At 40.5% G+C, this 19,300-nt stretch overlaps 1 protein-coding gene across 2 annotated transcripts in view; it reads left to right on the plus strand.

Moving 5' to 3' along the window:
* LOC311132118 (angiopoietin-1-like) overlaps window positions 1-19,300 on the plus strand; it is an 80,903-nt gene that overhangs the window by 27,133 nt on the left and 34,470 nt on the right. For both annotated transcript variants that reach the window (XM_084165321.1, XM_084165322.1), the window contains exons 2-4: window positions 11,692-11,847; window positions 12,321-12,442; window positions 15,077-15,309. In XM_084165321.1, the coding sequence (XP_084021447.1) occupies window positions 11,692-11,847; window positions 12,321-12,442; window positions 15,077-15,309 (511 nt within the window). The remainder of the gene's footprint in view (window positions 1-11,691; window positions 11,848-12,320; window positions 12,443-15,076; window positions 15,310-19,300) is intronic.

Below are 19,300 nucleotides of genomic sequence, written 5' to 3' on the forward strand. Positions count from 1 at the left end.
TCGTCTTGACTTCTTTCTTATCTCATTCTCGTTGGCACCAAAAGTAAAAAAAAGTGTTGATAGGGGACAGAATGCGGTCGGACCATCATATAATAGGCATATACATTACTCTGACTGAATTTCCACGTGGGCGAGGATATTGGAAATGTAATCAAAGCCTATTAGATGATAATTTATTTATAATTAGAACAAAGGAATTTATAACTGACTTTTTCCAACATAACATAGGTACAGCGAATCCCCTTATTGTATGGGACACATTTAAATGTGCCTTTAGAGGTCATGCAATTCAGTACTCATCTCGAAAACAAAAGCAATTTAGGTCAAAAGAGTTTATACTAAGAAAGGAAATAGAAAGTCTAACAGAACAGATAGATGGCAATAAAAACTGTAACATAGAGGCTCAGAATAAATTAGAGGAAAAACAAAAAGAAATGGAAAAACTTATTCAAGAAAGATCAAGTGTAATATATTATAAAAATAAAGCAAACTGGATGGAATATGGGGAAAAATGCACAAAATTCTTTTTTAATCTTCAACATAGGAATGCTACCAAAAAGAACGTAATGAAACTGGTTACAATTGACGGAGTCACCCATAATTCACCTAATGATATTTTGAAGGAAGAAACAAAGTATTTTAAGCATATGTTTTCTTTTCAATCTCCTCTAACTGAAGCTAATTGTAGATATTTTTTTCCTATTGATAATGTCAAATTAACAGCCACACTGAAAGACTCATGTGAAGGTGAAATTACAGAGGAGGAACTTCTTGATGCAATTAAAGACTTTAAGTCCGGGAAAACTCCAGGGTTGGATGGCATACCAATCGAGGTATACCAAACCTTTTTTGATATACTAAGAGGACCGTTATTAGCATGTTTTAACCACTCCTATGTAAATGGTAGATTATCTGACACTCAAGAAGAAGGTCTGATCTCATTATTACTGAAACAGGATACAAGTGGAAAATATAAAGATCCAGTCCATTTACAAAATTGGAGGCCCCTTACACTTCAGTGTTGTGATGCAAAAATCCTAGCAAAATGTATAGCGCATAGAATTAAAAAGGTATTGTCGGATATTATTCATTCTAATCAGACAGGTTTTTTACATGGAAGATACATTGGAGATAATATAAGGCAAGTATTGGAAACAATAGAACACTATGGAAAATATGGGAAACCAGGCCTGCTATTCATAGCAGACTTCGAAAAGGCATTTGATAAAGTTCGACTGGAATTTATATATACAGTGGGGAAAAAAAGTATTTAGTCAGCCACCAATTGTGCATGTTCTCCCACTTAAAAAGATGAGAGAGGCCTGTAATTTTCATCATAGGTACACGTCAACTATGACAGACAAAATGAGAAAAAAAAATCCAGAAAATCACATTGTAGGATTTTTAATGAATTTATTTGCAAATTATGGTGGAAAATAAGTATTTGGTCAATAACAAAAGTTTGTCAATACTTTGTTATATACCATTTGTTGGCAATGACACAGGTCAAACGTTTTCTGTAAGTCTTCACAAGGTTTTCACACACTGTTGCTGGTATTTTGGCCCATCCCTCCATGCAGATCTCCTCTAGAGCAGTGATGTTTTGGGGCTGTCGCTGGGCAACACGGACTTTCAACTCCCTCCAAAGATTTTCTATGGGGTTGAGAGCTGGAGACTGGCTAGGCCACTCCAGGACCTTGAAATGCTTCTTACGAAGCCACTCCTTCGTTGCCCGGGCGGTGTGTTTGGGATCATTGTCATGCTGAAAGACCCAGCCACGTTTCATCTTCAATGCCCTTGCTGATGGAAGGAGGTTTTCACTAAAAATCTCACGATACATGGCCCCATTCACTCTTTCCTTTACACGGATCAGTCGTCCTTGTCCCTTTGCAGAAAAACAGCCCCAAAGCATGATGTTTCCACCCCCATGCTTCACAGTAGGTATGGTGTTCTTTGGATGCAACTCAGCATTCTTTGTCCTCCAAACACGACGAGTTGAGTTTTTACCAAAAAGTTCTATTTTGGTTTCATCTGACCATATGACATTCTCCCAATCCTCTTCTGGATCATCCAAATGCACTCTAGCAAACTTCAGACGGGCCTGGACATGTACTGGCTTAAGTAGGGGGACACGTCTGGCACTGCAGGATTTGAGTCCCTGGCGGCGTAGTGTGTTACTGATGGTAGGCTTTGTTACTTTGGTCCCAGCTCTCTGCAGGTCATTCCCTAGGTCCCCCCGTGTGGTTCTGGGATTTTTGCTCACCGTTCTTGTGATCATTTTGACCCCACGGGGTGAGATCTTGCGTGGAGCCCCAGATCGAGGGAGATTATCAGTGGTCTTGTATGTCTTCCATTTCTTAATAATTGCTCCCACAGTTGATTTCTTCAAACCAAGCTGCTTACCTATTGCAGATTCAGTCTTCCCAGCCTGGTGCAGGTCTACAATTTTGTTTCTGGTGTCCTTTGACAGCTCTTTGGTCTTGGCCATAGTGGAGTTTGGAGTGTGACTGTTTGAGGTTGTGGACAGGTGTCTTTTATACTGATAACAAGTTCAAACAGGTGCCATTAATACAGGTAACGAGTGGAAGACAGAGGAGCCTCTTAAAGAAGAAGTTACAGGTCTGTGAGAGCCAGAAATCTTGCTTGTTTGTAGGTGACCAAATACTTATTTTCCACCATAATTTGCAAATAAATTCATAAAAAATCCTACAATGTGATTTTCTGGATTTTTTTTCCTCAATTTGTCTGTCATAGTTGATGTGTACCTATGATGAAAATTACAGGCCTATCTCATCTTTTTAAGTGGGAGAACTTGCACAATTGGTGGCTGACTAAATACTTTTTTTCCCCACTGTAAATGCCTGGAGCATTTCAATTTTGGAGAATCTCTTATAAAATGGGTCAAAATCATGTATAGTAACCCTAGGTGTAAAATAGTAAATAATGGCTATTTCTCAGAAAGTTTCAAACTGTCAAGAGGAGTGAAACAAGGTTGTCCACTATCGGCATATCTATTTATTGTGGCCATCGAGATGTTAGCTATTAAAATCAGATCCAATAATAATATCAGAGGATTAGAAATACAGGGCTTAAAAACAAAGGTGTCATTGTACGCAGATGATTCATGTTTTCTTTTAGATCCACAACTAGAATCCCTCCACAGCCTCATAGAGGATCTAGATACATTTTCTAACCTCTCTGGATTAAAACCAAATTATGACAAATGTACTATATTACGTATTGGATCACTAAAAAATACAATTTTTACATTACCATGTAGTTTACCAATAAAATGGTCTGATGGTGATGTGGATATACTCGGAATACATATCCCAAAGGAAATAAATGATCTCACTTCAATAAATTTTAATAGAAAGTTAGCAAAAATAGATAAGATCTTACTACCATGGAAAGGAAAATACCTGTCAATTTGTGGAAAAATCACCCTGATTAACTCTTTAGTATTATCCCAGTTTACCTATTTGCTTATGGTCTTGCCTACGCCTAGCAAACCGTTTTTTAAATTATATGAGAAAAAAATATTCAATTTTATTTGGAACGGCAAGCCAGACAAAATTAAAAGAGCATATTTATATAATGAATATGAATTCGGAGGACAGAAATTATTAAATATTAAAGCATTAGACCTATCACTAAAATCTTCAGTCATCCAAAAGTTATGCTTAAATCCGAACTGGTTCTCAAGCAAATTAGTAAGATTGTCTCACCCACTGTTCAAGAAAGGCCTTTTTCCCTTTATTCAGATTACAACCTCTCACTTTCAGTTATTTGAAAAGGAAATAATCTCCCAAATGTCACTATTTCTAAAACAAGCCATAGAAAGTTGGTTGCAATTTCAATTTAATCCTCCAGAAACGACAGAACAAATAATGCAACAAATATTGTGGTTAAATTCAAATATACTAATTGACAAAAAAACTTTATTTTTTGACAGAATGTTTAAAAAAGGTATAATCTTCGTAAATGATATCATCGGTAGGACTGGTGGAGTTATGTCGCACATGCAGCTAACAAAAACATATGGAAATGTCTGCTCTACCCAAAATTACAACCAAATAATTGCAGCCTTACCGCAAAAGTGGAAGAGGAAAGTTGAAGGGGGAGAAAGTAAGGAACTTGTCTGTCGGCCTTGCATTAAAGAACATAATTGGTTAAGGAAAACTGTGATAAATAAAAAAGTATATCAGTTTCACTTAAGGACCAAAGGATTGACAGCAGTCCCATATAGATTGCAAAATAGTTGGGAAGAGATCTTTGACGTACCGATCCCATGGCATAGTGTTTATGAACTGACACGCAAAACGACACCGGATTCAAAAATTAGAATCTTTCAATTTAAATTATTATATAAAATTCTTGCTACCAATAGAATGTTATTTATATGGGGGATACAATCTTCCCAGCTCTGCAGATTTTGCTGTGAAGAGATAGAATCATTAGATCATTTGTTTTGGTTCTGTCCATTTGTAGCTTGTTTTTGGACACAGGTCCAGGAATGGCTAAAGGATTGCAATATTTACCTGGAACTAACCTTGCAGATAGCATTACTGGGTGATCTGAAAAGTCATAGTCAATCAATCAATAATATAATAATACTTTTAGCAAAAATGTTTATTTTTAATTCACAATCTGTAGAAGCAATGAGAATAGAAAGGTTCAGAACTTTTGTAAAACATCACAGTATGGTTGAAATATATATGGCAAATAGAAATCCTATATGGATGGTGTTAAGAGATAGATGGGAGGTATTGAATAGAGTTGAAGGATGGGACTAATAACAAATAACAACAAATAATAACAAAGATAGCTAATAATGTAAGCATACTGTGTCCATAATAAGTATATAGGTTGTATGTTGGGAGCTTTTGGGAAAGAGCACAGTTAGAAAGATGTGGCATTTAGAAGCAAACCGGATGGACATCATGAAAATGATCGGAGAGGTTGAGAGTAGAAGAAGTTTAGGAGCAAAAAAATAAATAAATATATATATATATATATATATATATATATAGATATAGAATTATTGTAAAATTAACTCTGTCCATAAGGTGTAGATAGTAAGTATAGACCGGAAGTAGAGGCCTGGGAGTTGTTGTTCACTAATTTACTCCAAGTAGGGAAAGGATGGTGGGGTTGAAAAGTAATAAAGGGGAATATATATATAAAAAATAAAAAAAACATGGGGGATTGGAAGTGATGCAGACAATTACATTGATAGAAGATACAATCTATCTGCAATATTAAGCTGATCCATCCCCCCGAAAAAAAAAAAGAAAAAAAAGAAAAAAAAGAACACCATCCCACAGTGAAGCATGGTGGTGGCAGCATCATGCTGTGGGGATGTTTTTCATCGGCAGGGACTGGGAAACTGGTCAGAATTGAAGGAATGATGGATGGCGCTAAATACAGGGAAATTCTTGAGGGAAACCTGTTTCAGTCTTCCAGGGATTTGAGACTGGGACGAAGGTTCACCTTCCATCAGGACAATGACCCTAATTATACTGCTAAAGCAACACTTGAGTGGTTTAAGGGGAAACATTTAAATGTCTTGGAATGGCCTAGTCAAAGCCCGGACCTCAATCCAATTGAGAATCTGTGGTATGACTTAATGATTGCTGCACACCAGCGGAACCCATCCAACTTGAAGGAGCTAGAGCAGTTTTGCCTTGAAGAATGGGAAAAATCCCAGTGGCTAGATGTGCCAAGCTTATAGAGACATACCCCAAGAGACTTGCAGCTTTAATTGCTGCAAAAGGTGGTACTACAAAGTATTGACTTTGGGGGGGTGAATAGTTATGCACGCTCAAGTTTTCAGTTTTTTCTTATTTCTTGTTTGTTTCACAATAAAACATATTTTGCATCTTCAAAGTGGTAGGCATGTTGTGTAAATCAAATGATACACACCCCCCAAAAAATGTATTTTAATTCTAGGTTGTAAGGCAACAAAATAGAAAAAATGCCAAGAGGGGTGAATACTTTCGCAAGCCACTGTAACACACACATGCATACTGACAACACAAACGCACATACATACACATTACACACACACACACTTTTACACTCATCATATGCTGCTACTACTCTGTTCTTTATTTTACTCTTATTATTATCTATCACGATGCCTAGTCACTTTACCCTGCCTTCATGTACATACCTAACTCAAATACTGTACCTCGTACCTCAGCACAATGATCTGGTACTCCCTGTACATAGTTCTATTCTTGTGCATTTTATTTTATTCCTCTTGTGTTACTATTTTACGGTAGAGTCTACACCAGTTTTATTCGGCACGTGACAAATAATATTTGAAATCCCCCTTTCACTGTTGTTTGGCGATAAGAAGGCGTTAGCACATTTGCTGGCATCTGTCTCAAGGTGCCCTGTGCTATTGAGTGAGATGCTAATCAACAGTAATAGCTCCTTTACCGTATCCATTAAAGGCTTTTCAGATGGTTGGGTCCCGTCAGTGGGAGAGGCAACCCCAGATCCCCACAGAGCCAGAGATAAGCTAGTCTACAACAGAGCACTACCAGTAAGTATTAAAACTCCAGGCCTACTGTCTGTCTTGTAGCTCTGCCTGCAGTGGCTCCCAGCACCACGGCTGTTTAGAAAACAAGCTCTCAAGTCTAACCATGTCCATCCCTCCTCTTGGCTAGAAAGCCTTCAAATGTCAACTGTCAGGAAAATGGTAAACATTTTAGCAATCCGTTACAATGATGTAATGGAGTATCAGCTTATTTTGCTTCAAGGGACAGCTTGGAAGCCTCTGCTACGATATCAAGAACTTGCATTTTTGGTCACGTATAGCCATGGATTGTCTTATGAAAGAATAGTGTTCTTCTTCACAACATAACCAGTACAGTGGATCGTTTCCTAAGTGTTTGCCCTTTTTCAATGATAAACTGTTCCTCTGGTCTGAGCCTCATGTTGCTTTCTTTCGTGCCGTCTTCATTTTGTTCCACACAGCTGAAAACAGATTGTTTTATCATTAACTGGGAGCTGTAACTCATTTCCCACAGCTCATAAAGCTGCTAAATGACTAAGGCAGGCCTGTACACACAGCTACAGTGCCGTTTGCGACCCACTTAATACCGCGAAGGAGCCCTGGACGCTGTGGCGAGGGGGTCAGCGTGTCAGGCAGTGTCGTTAGTGAAGCTACGGGCGGTCTAGACGTACCCAAGGCCCTCCACACCAGAACTCCTTAAACCTTTATGCCTTTTTGTAAAGTAGCAGTTTGGGAAACATAAAGTTCTGTTTATGTGGCTCTCACTTAGCTAACAGCGTTTATGTAAAAGGAGGGCAAGATTTAGTGGTTCTCAAAGCAAGGCTATTGTTATTACACCTTCTGGAATGTCCCAAAGAATAAATCTTACTTTGTCACCTCGAAAAGCGACGGGAAAAAGGGAGTTAATATATGATGTATTTTTTTTTTCATGGGAAGTGGTGTTACATTTTAATTTCTTTCCGGTTTCAAACTGTCAAATGTTTGCGTTTCATGTTGATTGTGAAGTGACAGTGTTCTTGACAAGGACACAAATAATTAAACTTCTAGTAGAATAAACAGAGTTAAAGACAGCAAAATGTAGATATGAACTTGACAAAGTTTCAGATTGTCTAGATTCGGACACAATGATGAATGGGTTTTTGATAACCCTATTGAGGAAAGAACTTGTGATGATATATTGCTCAAACTGGTCTGTAGGACAACGAAACATTGCACATAGCAAAATAAAGAAAACAGGCTTGTAAATATGCTCTGTTTTTCCTTATTAGATGTACTAACATTTATAACATGTTACCGTAATATAACATGTGTAAGCAATAAGCAATGCGTAAATCAGTCACACAACCTCTATCACCTTTATGTTCAGTGGCTCTGATAATGATACACAGTCTAGGTAAGAGGTTAAACCTGACACCATAGTTATGATTGACCTCAACTTATTTGGAGTGACCCCCAGCTGGTGGGCTGTGTGTGGAGTTTAACAAGTGCTCCAGCTGCTGCTAAGCCAAGCTGAACTGGTCCCAAACATGGTTCCTCTGACTCGGATAATAGCCCAGATTCCTCTCTATCAAATGTGAATTTATATCAAAGAATCAGAATTATTCATTGGCCAACAGCTATTTGTATTTGTATGTTGCATTTAGATGGAGCATGGTGGGTTTCTTTGAGTAGTTTCCATTTGAATTACATTGCTGAATATGAGTGCATTTTTAGGTTAACTTGTGTTTCTTGTCTGGTCAGATGTCATGGAGAATCAGACTTTGGCATTTGGCCAGCTCTGCATTGCTTTCCCAAATCCCGACAAGTGTGTGCCTCTTCTCACTTTCTACCACTGGCAACGAAGATACTATTTGCTTTATCCTGCTTTCTAATCCTGCGCTGTTCACTGTCTGGAAAATTTTGGTCAGTTTGCGGTGGGCGAAGAACAGCCAAATATCTTGACACCCACATTGGACTATTTTACTGCTTCCTAAGTGGTATTTTTACCGGTACAGAGTCAATGTGCGGGGGCACAGGTTAGTCGAGGTAATTGAGGTAATATGTACATGTAGGTAGAGTTAAAGTGACTATGCATAGATAATAAACAGAGAGTAGCAGCAGCGTAAAAGAGGGGGTGGGGGTGGGGAACAATGCAAATAGTCTGGGTAGCCATTTGATTAGCTGTTCAGCAATCTTATGGCTTGGGGGTAGAAGCTGTTAAGAAGCCTTTTGGACCTACACTTGGCACTCCGGTACCGCTTGCCGGGGCGTGTTTATGTAATCTTGTTTCTCCGTGGTACTTTCCGTTTATGACCCTTGTCAGATTGATTCGTGAGTCAGGCACATTCCCTGGGAGACTGGCCATGAGCGACGAGCGCTGAGCTTAAGTTTCTGAAGGGCCGCCGGTGTCACTTCCACCGTGGTCCTCTCAAGGTGACTTACGCTGGGTGCAAGCAAAGCATATCAGGCAACATTTACACAGGCTAGTATTAACAAATGGATATAAAGAGTACAAGCTGCTTTGAAGCATTGGAGAGGACTACAGTATATCACCATTAAAGGCACAGGTCTCCAAATAGAAATACTTAAAATCTAAGTTGTGCAATGAGCCTGAGGTTATCGATTCAGACTGTTTTGAAACTGATTCCTGATTATAAGCCAGTTCAATCCGTTCTAATATTGGGGTTCCTAACCGAGTTCCAGTTCCAGACTCTTCATGTTCTTTCTAAACTCCTAGAACGGAGTTTGGAGGTTTTGTGGGAAGTGACACTTAGATCAGCCTGCTGTACTTCACCACCAAAGGAGCGCTATTATATCTGAAAGCGGGCCTGAAACAATGCTATACTTAGCTTTTATATCAATGCCAAGACAGGGATATTACACCAAAACACTAATTCCAAGTGGCAGAGATTTGCTGATGGCTGCTGGGTAGAACGCTGTCACCGTTGTAGAATTGAAAGGAACTGTCTCTGCTCTGTCTGTGTTATTGTCTGTTCACTCCCTGGTTGATCGAAGCGTTGAAATCTATCCTTTATATAGGCAAGCAATATGACAGTTGAGTATTTCCCTTTTTGTAAGTGCCAATCTTTTGAATATGTTATACACATTAAAGTGACTTCACTCTCCCAGCTCTAATGACTTTGGTCTTCTAACTCTACTGATGGAGATTCAGCCAAATATACATATGTTCTTTAGCTTTAGGAAGAGTGTGGTCAGAATCATTCTGTCTAAACCAAATACATCTTCTCCATTTTGTCTCTATTTTGTCATGGGATTGGCTTTGCAATTAATTCACTTTTTTGTTCTTCTGCAAAGCATTTACTATTTACAACCGTGGGATAAAAAATGTGTCCGTCTTGTGCACGTAACCTTAAATACAACTGTAATGGAACACACACATAATAAACGTTTAAAGCGCCAATCAGCAGCTGAAACAATAACAAAGGGATCCCCACCCCTGTTTCAGTTCAAGGCTGAGGGATGGTGCTGGACAAATGTAACCACTCACAAATGAATATCCAGAGGTATGGATGCAAGGACTGACCATTCATGATTTCAAAATTATAGTTTTAACCATGTTAAGAGGCTATATACTGTTTGTTTACATTTACTTTGTTGACAAATATTGGCGTAAAACGATCTTATATTTTCGGTTCTGATGGGGCATTTTATAAGTTATAATCTTCAAGAATCAATGGGTATATATCATTAAAGAGTTCAAAAATGGATGTAGCAACTGCTGATTACCCCTTTAAGACTTTATAGTCTTTAAAGTTTAAACCTTTACAATCTTTAAAGTTTAAACTTCTACAGTCTTTAAAGTTTCAACTACCACTCATACACTAGCTATAATGGGCATGATAAACAACAACCCCATCATTCTTCCACTGAAATCTAACAAAAGGTCTGGCATGAGCATGAAAGACTTGCCTATCCCAGTGCCTGTGCTATCTAGAATAGGACTGTGAGTGACTCAGTCATAGTGCAAGTCAGGTCCCTAGGTGCCACACATGTAAGGCTCCTTCAACCATGTTGTCATAGTGTATCACCGGATATCATTGCTAATGTGATAATACGAACAATCTGTACTTTCAGAGGGATGGAAAAATGGAGTGAGAGACTGTGGTGTCACAAATGGTTTCTTGAAGAATCTCGCAGCAAAATATTTCCCTTCACACTCGATTGAGTAGTGGAGCTTGGCTAGTGACGTCTCCATGTGTGCTGTTCTATTCGTTCAACAAGGTGCCTGCGCTCCAGGAACAGTTGCTGACTAAGGGCATCAGCGCATGCAACACTAATGTTTGGAACTGGTTGATGCATTTCTGAAAATACCCTAGTAGAGAGTGAGCTCAGAAGGGCTACTGTCAGATTGACCAAATCAAGTTTATTCATGAATGTTTTGAAAAGTGTCAGTGCAGATGGTGAAACATGTAACGGGCCGAACATCACCGCACGTGCATGAACTGATGCTGATGGTTAATCCTCATGAATAATCTATTCAAACCCTCCCTCGGCCTTATCATCCGTTCACTTTCGAGATAAGGGATGAAAGAGTGCTTTCAAGATAAGCACCAGTGAGTATCTGGCCATCTCTGGTTCTTCCTTCCTTAACTAATGACCTACATCTGGATGCACGTATATTCTGAAGCTCATTCTTCACGGGTGGTTCCCCAATGAAGAAGTTTTTTGTTCTAATTATGTGATGGAAAGACAAAATCAACTCAGTTGATCTATGACATGGAGATGCTGATAGGAAAGCCTTTGAAATGTCCACTTGAGGGAATATTACAATGATAACAGAATGTATGACATTTTCATCTTGATCAATGTGGATTGTATCCATTTGTCATGCATGTTCTTTCTTTCAACTATAAAGTAATTGAATGATTGAATTGAGTGTTACCTGTTTTCATTTCTTGAATGTGTCAGTGTCGAACAACACCCTTGTTCAAGGGTCGTACCATTGTTTTTATGACCCGTCTCTCAACTGTCGCTGTTTTCAAACATATTTCTATTTTTGTTGTTTCTGTGTGATTTGTAGCGTCTGTTTATCCTCTGCTGCTTGTGTTTTTCAACATACCCCAGTTTTGATGCGTCTGCATTACGGGCCATCTGTTTTAGTATGTTTCATGCTCTGTGTCTCATCCATCCTCTCATAATCTATCTCTATATGTTGGGTGTTTCAGATTGAGAACTACATAAAGGAGAGCATGAAGACAGAGATGGCCCAGCTGCAGCAGAGTGCCGTTCACAACCACACGGCCGCCATGTTGGAGATGGGCACCAACCTCCTATCCAAGACGGCCGAGCAGACGCGCAAGCTAACGGATGTGGAGACGCAGGTACTATATCCCCCCAACCTTATCGCACTCCCTTCGGGATCCATCTCACGCACCATTGACTCAGCTATTCCACATTAAACCACCATAAAAAGGCAACAGGGGAACTGGCCAAAGAAAATATGGATGCCATATAAATACCTAGGCTCTCTTTATATGATATGCATATGTATGTTTAGGTTTTCAACGTCTCTTGATATCTGGGGTAGCTTTAGAAGGAAGAGGACAAAAGTAGCACTTGTGGGGTTTGATTTTAGCTGATGTGCAACAAAAAAGGTTCGCTAAGCAAAATCACTGCCTTTATATGCAACTGAGTATTACCATATGTCAGAAGAACAACCTCTCTTTATGCAACACCTATACTTTATTACCTCTTCCTAAAGAGGGCTTGATGATTTACATCTTACCTACATTTTGTTTTGCTGGAACAACTCTATGAGGCCGGATACCGCTAACCTATTTCTGTCTTGGGACAGGTTCTGAATCAAACTTCCAGACTAGAGATTCAGCTGCTTGAGAACTCCCTGTCCACCAACAAGCTGGAGAAGCAGCTCATGGTGCAGACCAATGAGATCAGCAAGCTCCATGACAAGAATGGGTAAACTCACAGGCCTCCAACACAATGTGACACATTTAAAGACATCATGCTCTTTGTCCAGAGACTCAGTCATACACAGATCAGCTCAATGTGCAATAACAGTATAAAGTGCATGAGGCCATAGTTTCCTACATAAGCTGTTCTTTGAAAGCTGTACTTTAATGATATTGCGATGGGAGCAATCGAATGTGGCTTTTGGATGACTTTTCAGAGTCCTGTTTGTTGATTGGTCCAGTGGGACTGTCTCTCATTGTCCGTTTAAAAGTTCCCTCACGTCCCCAGTGCTCACTGTAAATACAGTAACACAGCTGTACTGAATTCTTCCATTCATATGCCTTCTGAAAAAAACAACCTCTACTGATTCCTATATTTGAGAGCTGCACTCAAAGTTCATAGACATGGATTCCTTTACTGAGAGAAATGTTCAAAGCTTGTGCAATTATAAAATCACCGCCCATTTATCTTTCATTTAGTTCTGAATTTGTTAATCAATTCAACGTCAGACTATATTATAATAATTATAATTATAAAATGGAAGACCATAGGATACAGTTAGGGTTTACACTAATCTGCTAAGTGTATGATGAAATGTATGTATGTTTATTGTCTGTGTGCAACTCATGGTAACTGAATCCACTGACATAAACATTTGTATTTCTATTCAAGTCTGGGCATAATGTATACACAGTGCATTCGGAAAAATTTATTCAGACCCTTTCTTTTTTCACATTTTGTTTAGTTACAGCCTTATTCTAAAATTGATCAAAATGTTTTTTTTCCCCTCATCAATCTACACACAATACCCCATAATGACGAAGCAAAACCAGGTTTTTAGAAATGTTTAGAAATGTATTTAAAAGAAACAACTGAAATATTACATTTATATAAGTAATCAGACCCTTTACTGTTGAAGCAGCCTCGAGTCTTCTTCGGTATGACGCTACAAGCTTGGCACACCTGTATTTGGGGAGTTTATCCAATTTTTCTCTGCAGATCCTCTCAAGCTCTGTCAGGTTGGATGGGGAGCGTTGCTGCACAGCTATTTTCAGGTCTCTCCAGAGATGTTCGATCGGGTTCAAGTCCGGGCTTTGGCTTTCCCGAAGCCACTTATGCGTTGTCTTGGCTGTGTGCTTAGGGTCATTGTCCTTTTGGAAGGTGAACCTTCGCCCTAGTCTGAGGTCCTGAGTGCTCTGGAGCAGGTTTTCATCAAGGATCTCTCTGTACTTTGCTCCGTTCATCTTTCCCTTGATCCTGACTAGTCTCCCAGTCCTTGCCGCTGAAAAACATCCCCACAGCATGATGCTGCCACCACCATGCTTCACCATAGGGATGGTATTGGCCAGGTGATGAGCAGTACCTGGTTTCCTCCAGACATAAAACTCGGCATTCAGGCCAAAGAGTTCAATCTTGGTTTCATCAGACCAGAGAATCTTGTTTCTCATGATCTGAGAGTCCTTTAGGTGCCTTTTGGAAAAATCCAAGCGGGCTGTCATGTGCATTTTACTGAGGAGTGGCTTCCGTCTGGCCACTCTACCATAAAGGCCTGATTGGTGGAGTGCTGCAGAGATGGTTGTCCTTTTGGAAGGTTCTCCCATCTCCACAGAGGAACTCTGGAGCTCTGTCAGAGTGACCATCGGGTTCTTGGTCACCTCCCTGACCAAGGCCCTTCTCCCACAATTGCTCAGTTTGGCCGGGCGGCCAGCTCTAGGAAGAGTTTAGGTGGTTCCAAACTTCTTCCATTTAAGAATGATGGAGGCCACTGTGTTCTTGGGACCTTCAATGCTGTAGATTTGTTTTTGGTACCCTTCCCCAGGTCTGTGCCTCGACACAATCCTGTCTCGGAGCTCTACGGACAATTCCTTCGACCTCATGGCTTGGTTTTTGCTCTGAAATGCACTGTCAACTGTGGGACCTTATATAGACAGGTGTGTGCCTTTCCAAATCATGTCCAATCAATTGAATTTACCACAGGTGGACTCCAATCAAGTTGTAGAAACATCTCAAGGATGATCAACGGAAACAGGATGCACCTGAGTTCAATTTCGAGTCTCATAGCAAAGGGTCTGAATAAGTATGTAAATAAGGTATTTCTGTTTCTATTTTTAATAAATTTGCTACAATTTCTAAAAACCTGTTTTCACTTTGTCATTATGGGGTATTGTGTGTAGATTGATGAGGAAAATGTTTTATTTAATCCATTTTAGAATAAGGCTGTAACATAACAAAATGTAGAAAAAGTGAAGGGGTCTGAATACTTTCCAAATGCACTGTAGTTGGGTTCCCATACCACATGTTACCACAGTTACAGTTCTGAACATGTTTTGGGGTTGGGAGAAGGGAATATGCCGCAGCGTATTTAGAATGACAATTCACTTGCTCAATCTATCAAAAGGAGGCATGTAGAAAATAACATAGAAAGTGATGGAATTCCACTGTTTTTGACAATCACAAAGAAATACCAGTAATTATTTGGTAACTATTATGTAACTACCATACAACCATGTAAGCACCAGATCACGAAAAGAGGACTAATGCGATAAAGAAAAGTTAGTTATAGCTTTAGATTACAGTTCTCCATAAACTAAAGCTATAGGCATAACTAACTTTCCTATGTCGGGTCTTCTGACTCCCAAGTTTCCTGGAGCAGAAGATGCAGGCGATGGAGTCTCGTCACCAGGAGGAGTTGGAGATGCTGCGGGAGGAGAAGGGCAGCCTGCAGGCCTTGGTGGCGAAGCAGAGTGGGGTGATCCGTGAGCTGGAGACTCAGCTGACAAGGACGACAGGCAACAGCACCGCCATGCAGAGGCAGCAGCAGGAGATGATGGACACCGTGCACAACCTCATCAGCCTCTGCAACAAAGACGGAGGTATTTGTATTTGAATTTATTATGGATCCCCTATAGCTGCTGCCAAGGCAGCAGCTACTCTTCCGGGGGTCCAGCAAAGTTAAGGCAGTTATACATTTTAAAAATATTACAATACATTCATAACAGATTTCACAACATATTAAGTGTGTGCCTTCAGGCCTCTACTCTACTACCACATATCTATAACACAAAATCCATGTGTACATGTGTCTATAGTGCGTATGTTATCATGTGTTTGTATGCATGTGTCTATGTTTGTGTTGCTTCACAGTCCCCGCTGTTTCATAAGGTGTAATTTTATCTGTTTTTTAAATCTAATTTTACTGCTGGCATGAGTTACTTGATGTGGAATAGAGTTCCATGTATTCATGGCTCTATGTAGTACTGTGCACCTCCCATAGTCTGTTCTTGACTTGGGGACTGTGAACAGACCTCTGGTGGCATGTCTTGTGGGGTATGCATGGGTGTCCGAGCTGTGTGCCAGTAGTTCAAACAGACAGCTCGGTTCATTCAACATGACAATACCTCTCACAAATACAAGTAGTGATGAAGTCAATCTCTCCTCCACTTTGAGCCAGGAGAGATTGACATATTAATGTTAGCTCTCTGTGTACATCCAAGGGCCAGCAGTGCTGCCCTGTTCTGAGCCAATTGCAATTTTCCTAAGTCCCTCTGTAGGACCTGCCTTGTTGATAGTGCTGTTAAGAATGCAGAGCAGCGTTTTATTATAGACAAACTTCTCCCCATCCTAGCTACTATTGTATCAATATGTTTTGACCATGACAGTTTAAGATCCAGGGTTACTCCAAGCAATTTAGTCTCCTCAACTTGCTCAATTTCCACATTATTCATTACAAGATTTAGTTGAGGTTTACGGTTTAGTAAATGATTTGTCCCAAATACAATGCTTTTAGTTTTTGAAATCACCACCCATTCTGAAACTAACTGCAGCTCTTTGTTAAGTGTTGCTGTCATTTCAGTCGCTATGGTAGCTGACGTGTATAGTGTTGAGTCATCCGCATACATAGACACACTGGCTTTACTCAAAGCCAGTGGCATGTCATTAGTAAAGATTGAAAAAAGTAAGGGGGCTAGACAGATGCCCTGGGGAATTCCTGATTCTACCTGGATTTTGTTGGAGAGGATTCCATTAAAGAACACCCTCTGTGTTCTGTTAGACAGGTAACTCTTTATCCACAATGTAGCAGGGGGTGTAAAGCCATAACACATATGTTTTTCCAGCAACCGACTATGATCAATAATGTCAAAAGCCGCCCTGAAGTCTTACAAAACAGCCCCCACAATCTTTTCATCATCAATTTCTCTCAGCCAATCATCAGTCATTTGTTTAAGTATAGTAGCTAAAGGTCTCGTGTTGCCAGACATTATACTGTATTCTCTTTCAAGAAGATGCCTAGTTAAGGGCTCGACCCTGAAAAGAACAGTGAAACACATGCATATGTGTTACAGAACGTATTTCCATTGTGGTCCTCTTAAATAAATGGTTCATAAATTAACAAGCATAAACATAGTAGGCCTAGGCTACACAGTGGACCTAGCCTACTAGGCATACTTTGGTTACACATATAACACATAACAAAATAAAGGACAGGAAGACATTGTCATAATAGCCCTACAGCATTACATACAGATATTTTTTTTTTTATATTGCTCGATCATTAGCCAGCTTTTGACATTCTTTTAAAATGAAGTTATGGTCGCATGACGTTGAGTTGCTGTGGTAGTTTGTTCCACTCAACAGCGCCGGTATATAAAAAGGTGTTCTTAACAGATAGACTCTTAAATTTAAAACAGGCAATATCAGTCTCTGGCTTTGGTGTTGTATTGTTGAACATTTCTAATATAAGTAAAATAATTTGATAGGTACCTGGGGGCTAAGTCAGTAATAATGATATGGACCAGACCATGTTGAATTAACATGAGCCTTTTCTCTACATATAGTCTGCCAAGCTGATTAAAATACTCGATCTCCAGATGAGTACGAGGGGGAGTTTAAGTACAACTCTCACCAGCTTGTTTTGGCTGGTCTGTAGCGTATTAATATTTAGGGATGCTGGTGAACCATGATGTGCACGCATAATCAAAGTGACAGTGAACTAGTGCACCTGCCAGAGTCTTTAGGGTGTCACTATCAAGATAGGATTTGTATTTTTTGGTTTATCTTGGTTAAAACCTTCCAAGGTAGCTGACTGAGTTTTTTGGTGTAACCACTGAGTTGTCCACTTTGACACTAAAACCAGGGGACCTTGCAAGCTTTATTCTGGAACCAATTAAGATGGATTCTGTTTTTGCAAGATGCAGAGAAAGTTTGTTATCTCAAATCAAATCAAAAGAAATTGTATTGGTCACATGCGCCGAATACAACAGGTGCAGACATTACAGTGAAATGCTTACTTACAGCCCTTAACCAACAGTGCATTTATTTTTAACAAAAAAAGTAAAAATAAAACAACAACAAAAAAAGTGTTGAGAAAAAAAGAGCAGAAGTAAAATAAAATAACAGTAGGGAGGCTATATATACAGGAGGGTACCGGTGCAGAGTCAATGTGCGGGGGCACCGGCTAGTTGAGATAGTTGAAGTAATATGTACATGTGGGTAGAGTTAAAGTGACTATGCATAAATAATTAACAGAGTAGCAGCAGCGTAAAAAGGATGGGGTGGGGGGGCAGTGCAAATAGTCCGGGTAGCCATGATTAGCTGTTCAGGAGTCTTATGGCTTGGGGGTAGAAGCTGTTGAGAAGTCTTTTGGACCTAGACTTGGCACTCCGGTACAGCTTGCCGTGCGGTAGCAGGGAGAACAGTCTATGACTAGGGTGGCTGGAGTCTTTGACAATTTTGAGGGCCTTCCTCTGACACCGCCTGGTATAGAGGTCCTGGATGGCAGGAAGCTTGGCCCCAGTGATGTACTGGGCCATACGCACTACCCTCTGTAGTGCCTTGCGGTCGGAGGCCAAGCAGTTGCCATACCAGGCGGTGATGCAACCAGTCAGGATGCTCTCGATGGTGCAGCTGTAGAATTTTTTGAGGATCTGAGGACCCATGCCAAATCTTTTCAGTCTCCTGAGGGAGAATAGGCTTTGTCATGCCCTCTTCACGACTGTCTTGGTGTGTTTGGACCATGATAGTTCGTTGGTGATGTGGACACCAAGGAACTTGAAGCTCTCAACCTGTTCCACTACAGCCCCGTCGATGAGAATGGGGGCGTGCTCAGTCCTCTTTTTTTTCCTGTAGTCCACAATCATCTCCTTTGTCTTGGTGACGTTGAGGGAGAGGTTGTTGTCCTGGCACCACACGGCCAGGTCTCTGACCTATAATAATAATAATAATATAATATGCCATTTAGCAGACGCTTTTATCCAAAGCGACTTACAGTCATGCGTGCATACATTTTTGTGTATGGGTGGTCCCGGGGATCGAACCCACTACCTTGGCGTTACAAGCGCCGTGCTCTACCAGCTGAGCTACAGAGGACCACCTGACCTCCTCCCTATAGGCTGTCTCATCGTTGTCGGTGATCAGGCCTACCACTGTTGTGTCGTCGGCAAACTTAATGATGGTGTTGGAGTCGTGCCTGGCCATGCAGTCATGGGTGAACAGAGAGTACAGGAGGGGACTGAGCACGCACCCCTGAGGGGCCCCCGTGTTGAGGATCAGTGTGGCAGATGTGTTGTTACCTACCCTTACCACCTGGGGGCGGCCCGTCAGGAAGTCCAGGATCCAGTTGCAGAGGGAGGTGTTTAGTCCCAGGATCCTTAGCTTAGTGATGAGCTTAGAGGGCACTATGGTGTTGAATGCTGAGCTGTAGTCAATGAATAGCATTCTCACGTAGGTGTTCCTCTTGTCCAGGTGGGAAAGGGCAGTGTGGAGTGCAATAGAGATTGCATCATCTGTGGATCTGTTGGGGCGGTATGCAAATTGGAGTGGGTCTAGGGTTTCTGGGATAATGCTGTTGATGTGAGCCATGACCAG

Source organism: Coregonus lavaretus (assembly GCF_964263955.1).
Source record: "Coregonus lavaretus genome assembly, chromosome: 7".
NCBI lineage: Eukaryota > Metazoa > Chordata > Actinopteri > Salmoniformes > Salmonidae > Coregonus > Coregonus lavaretus.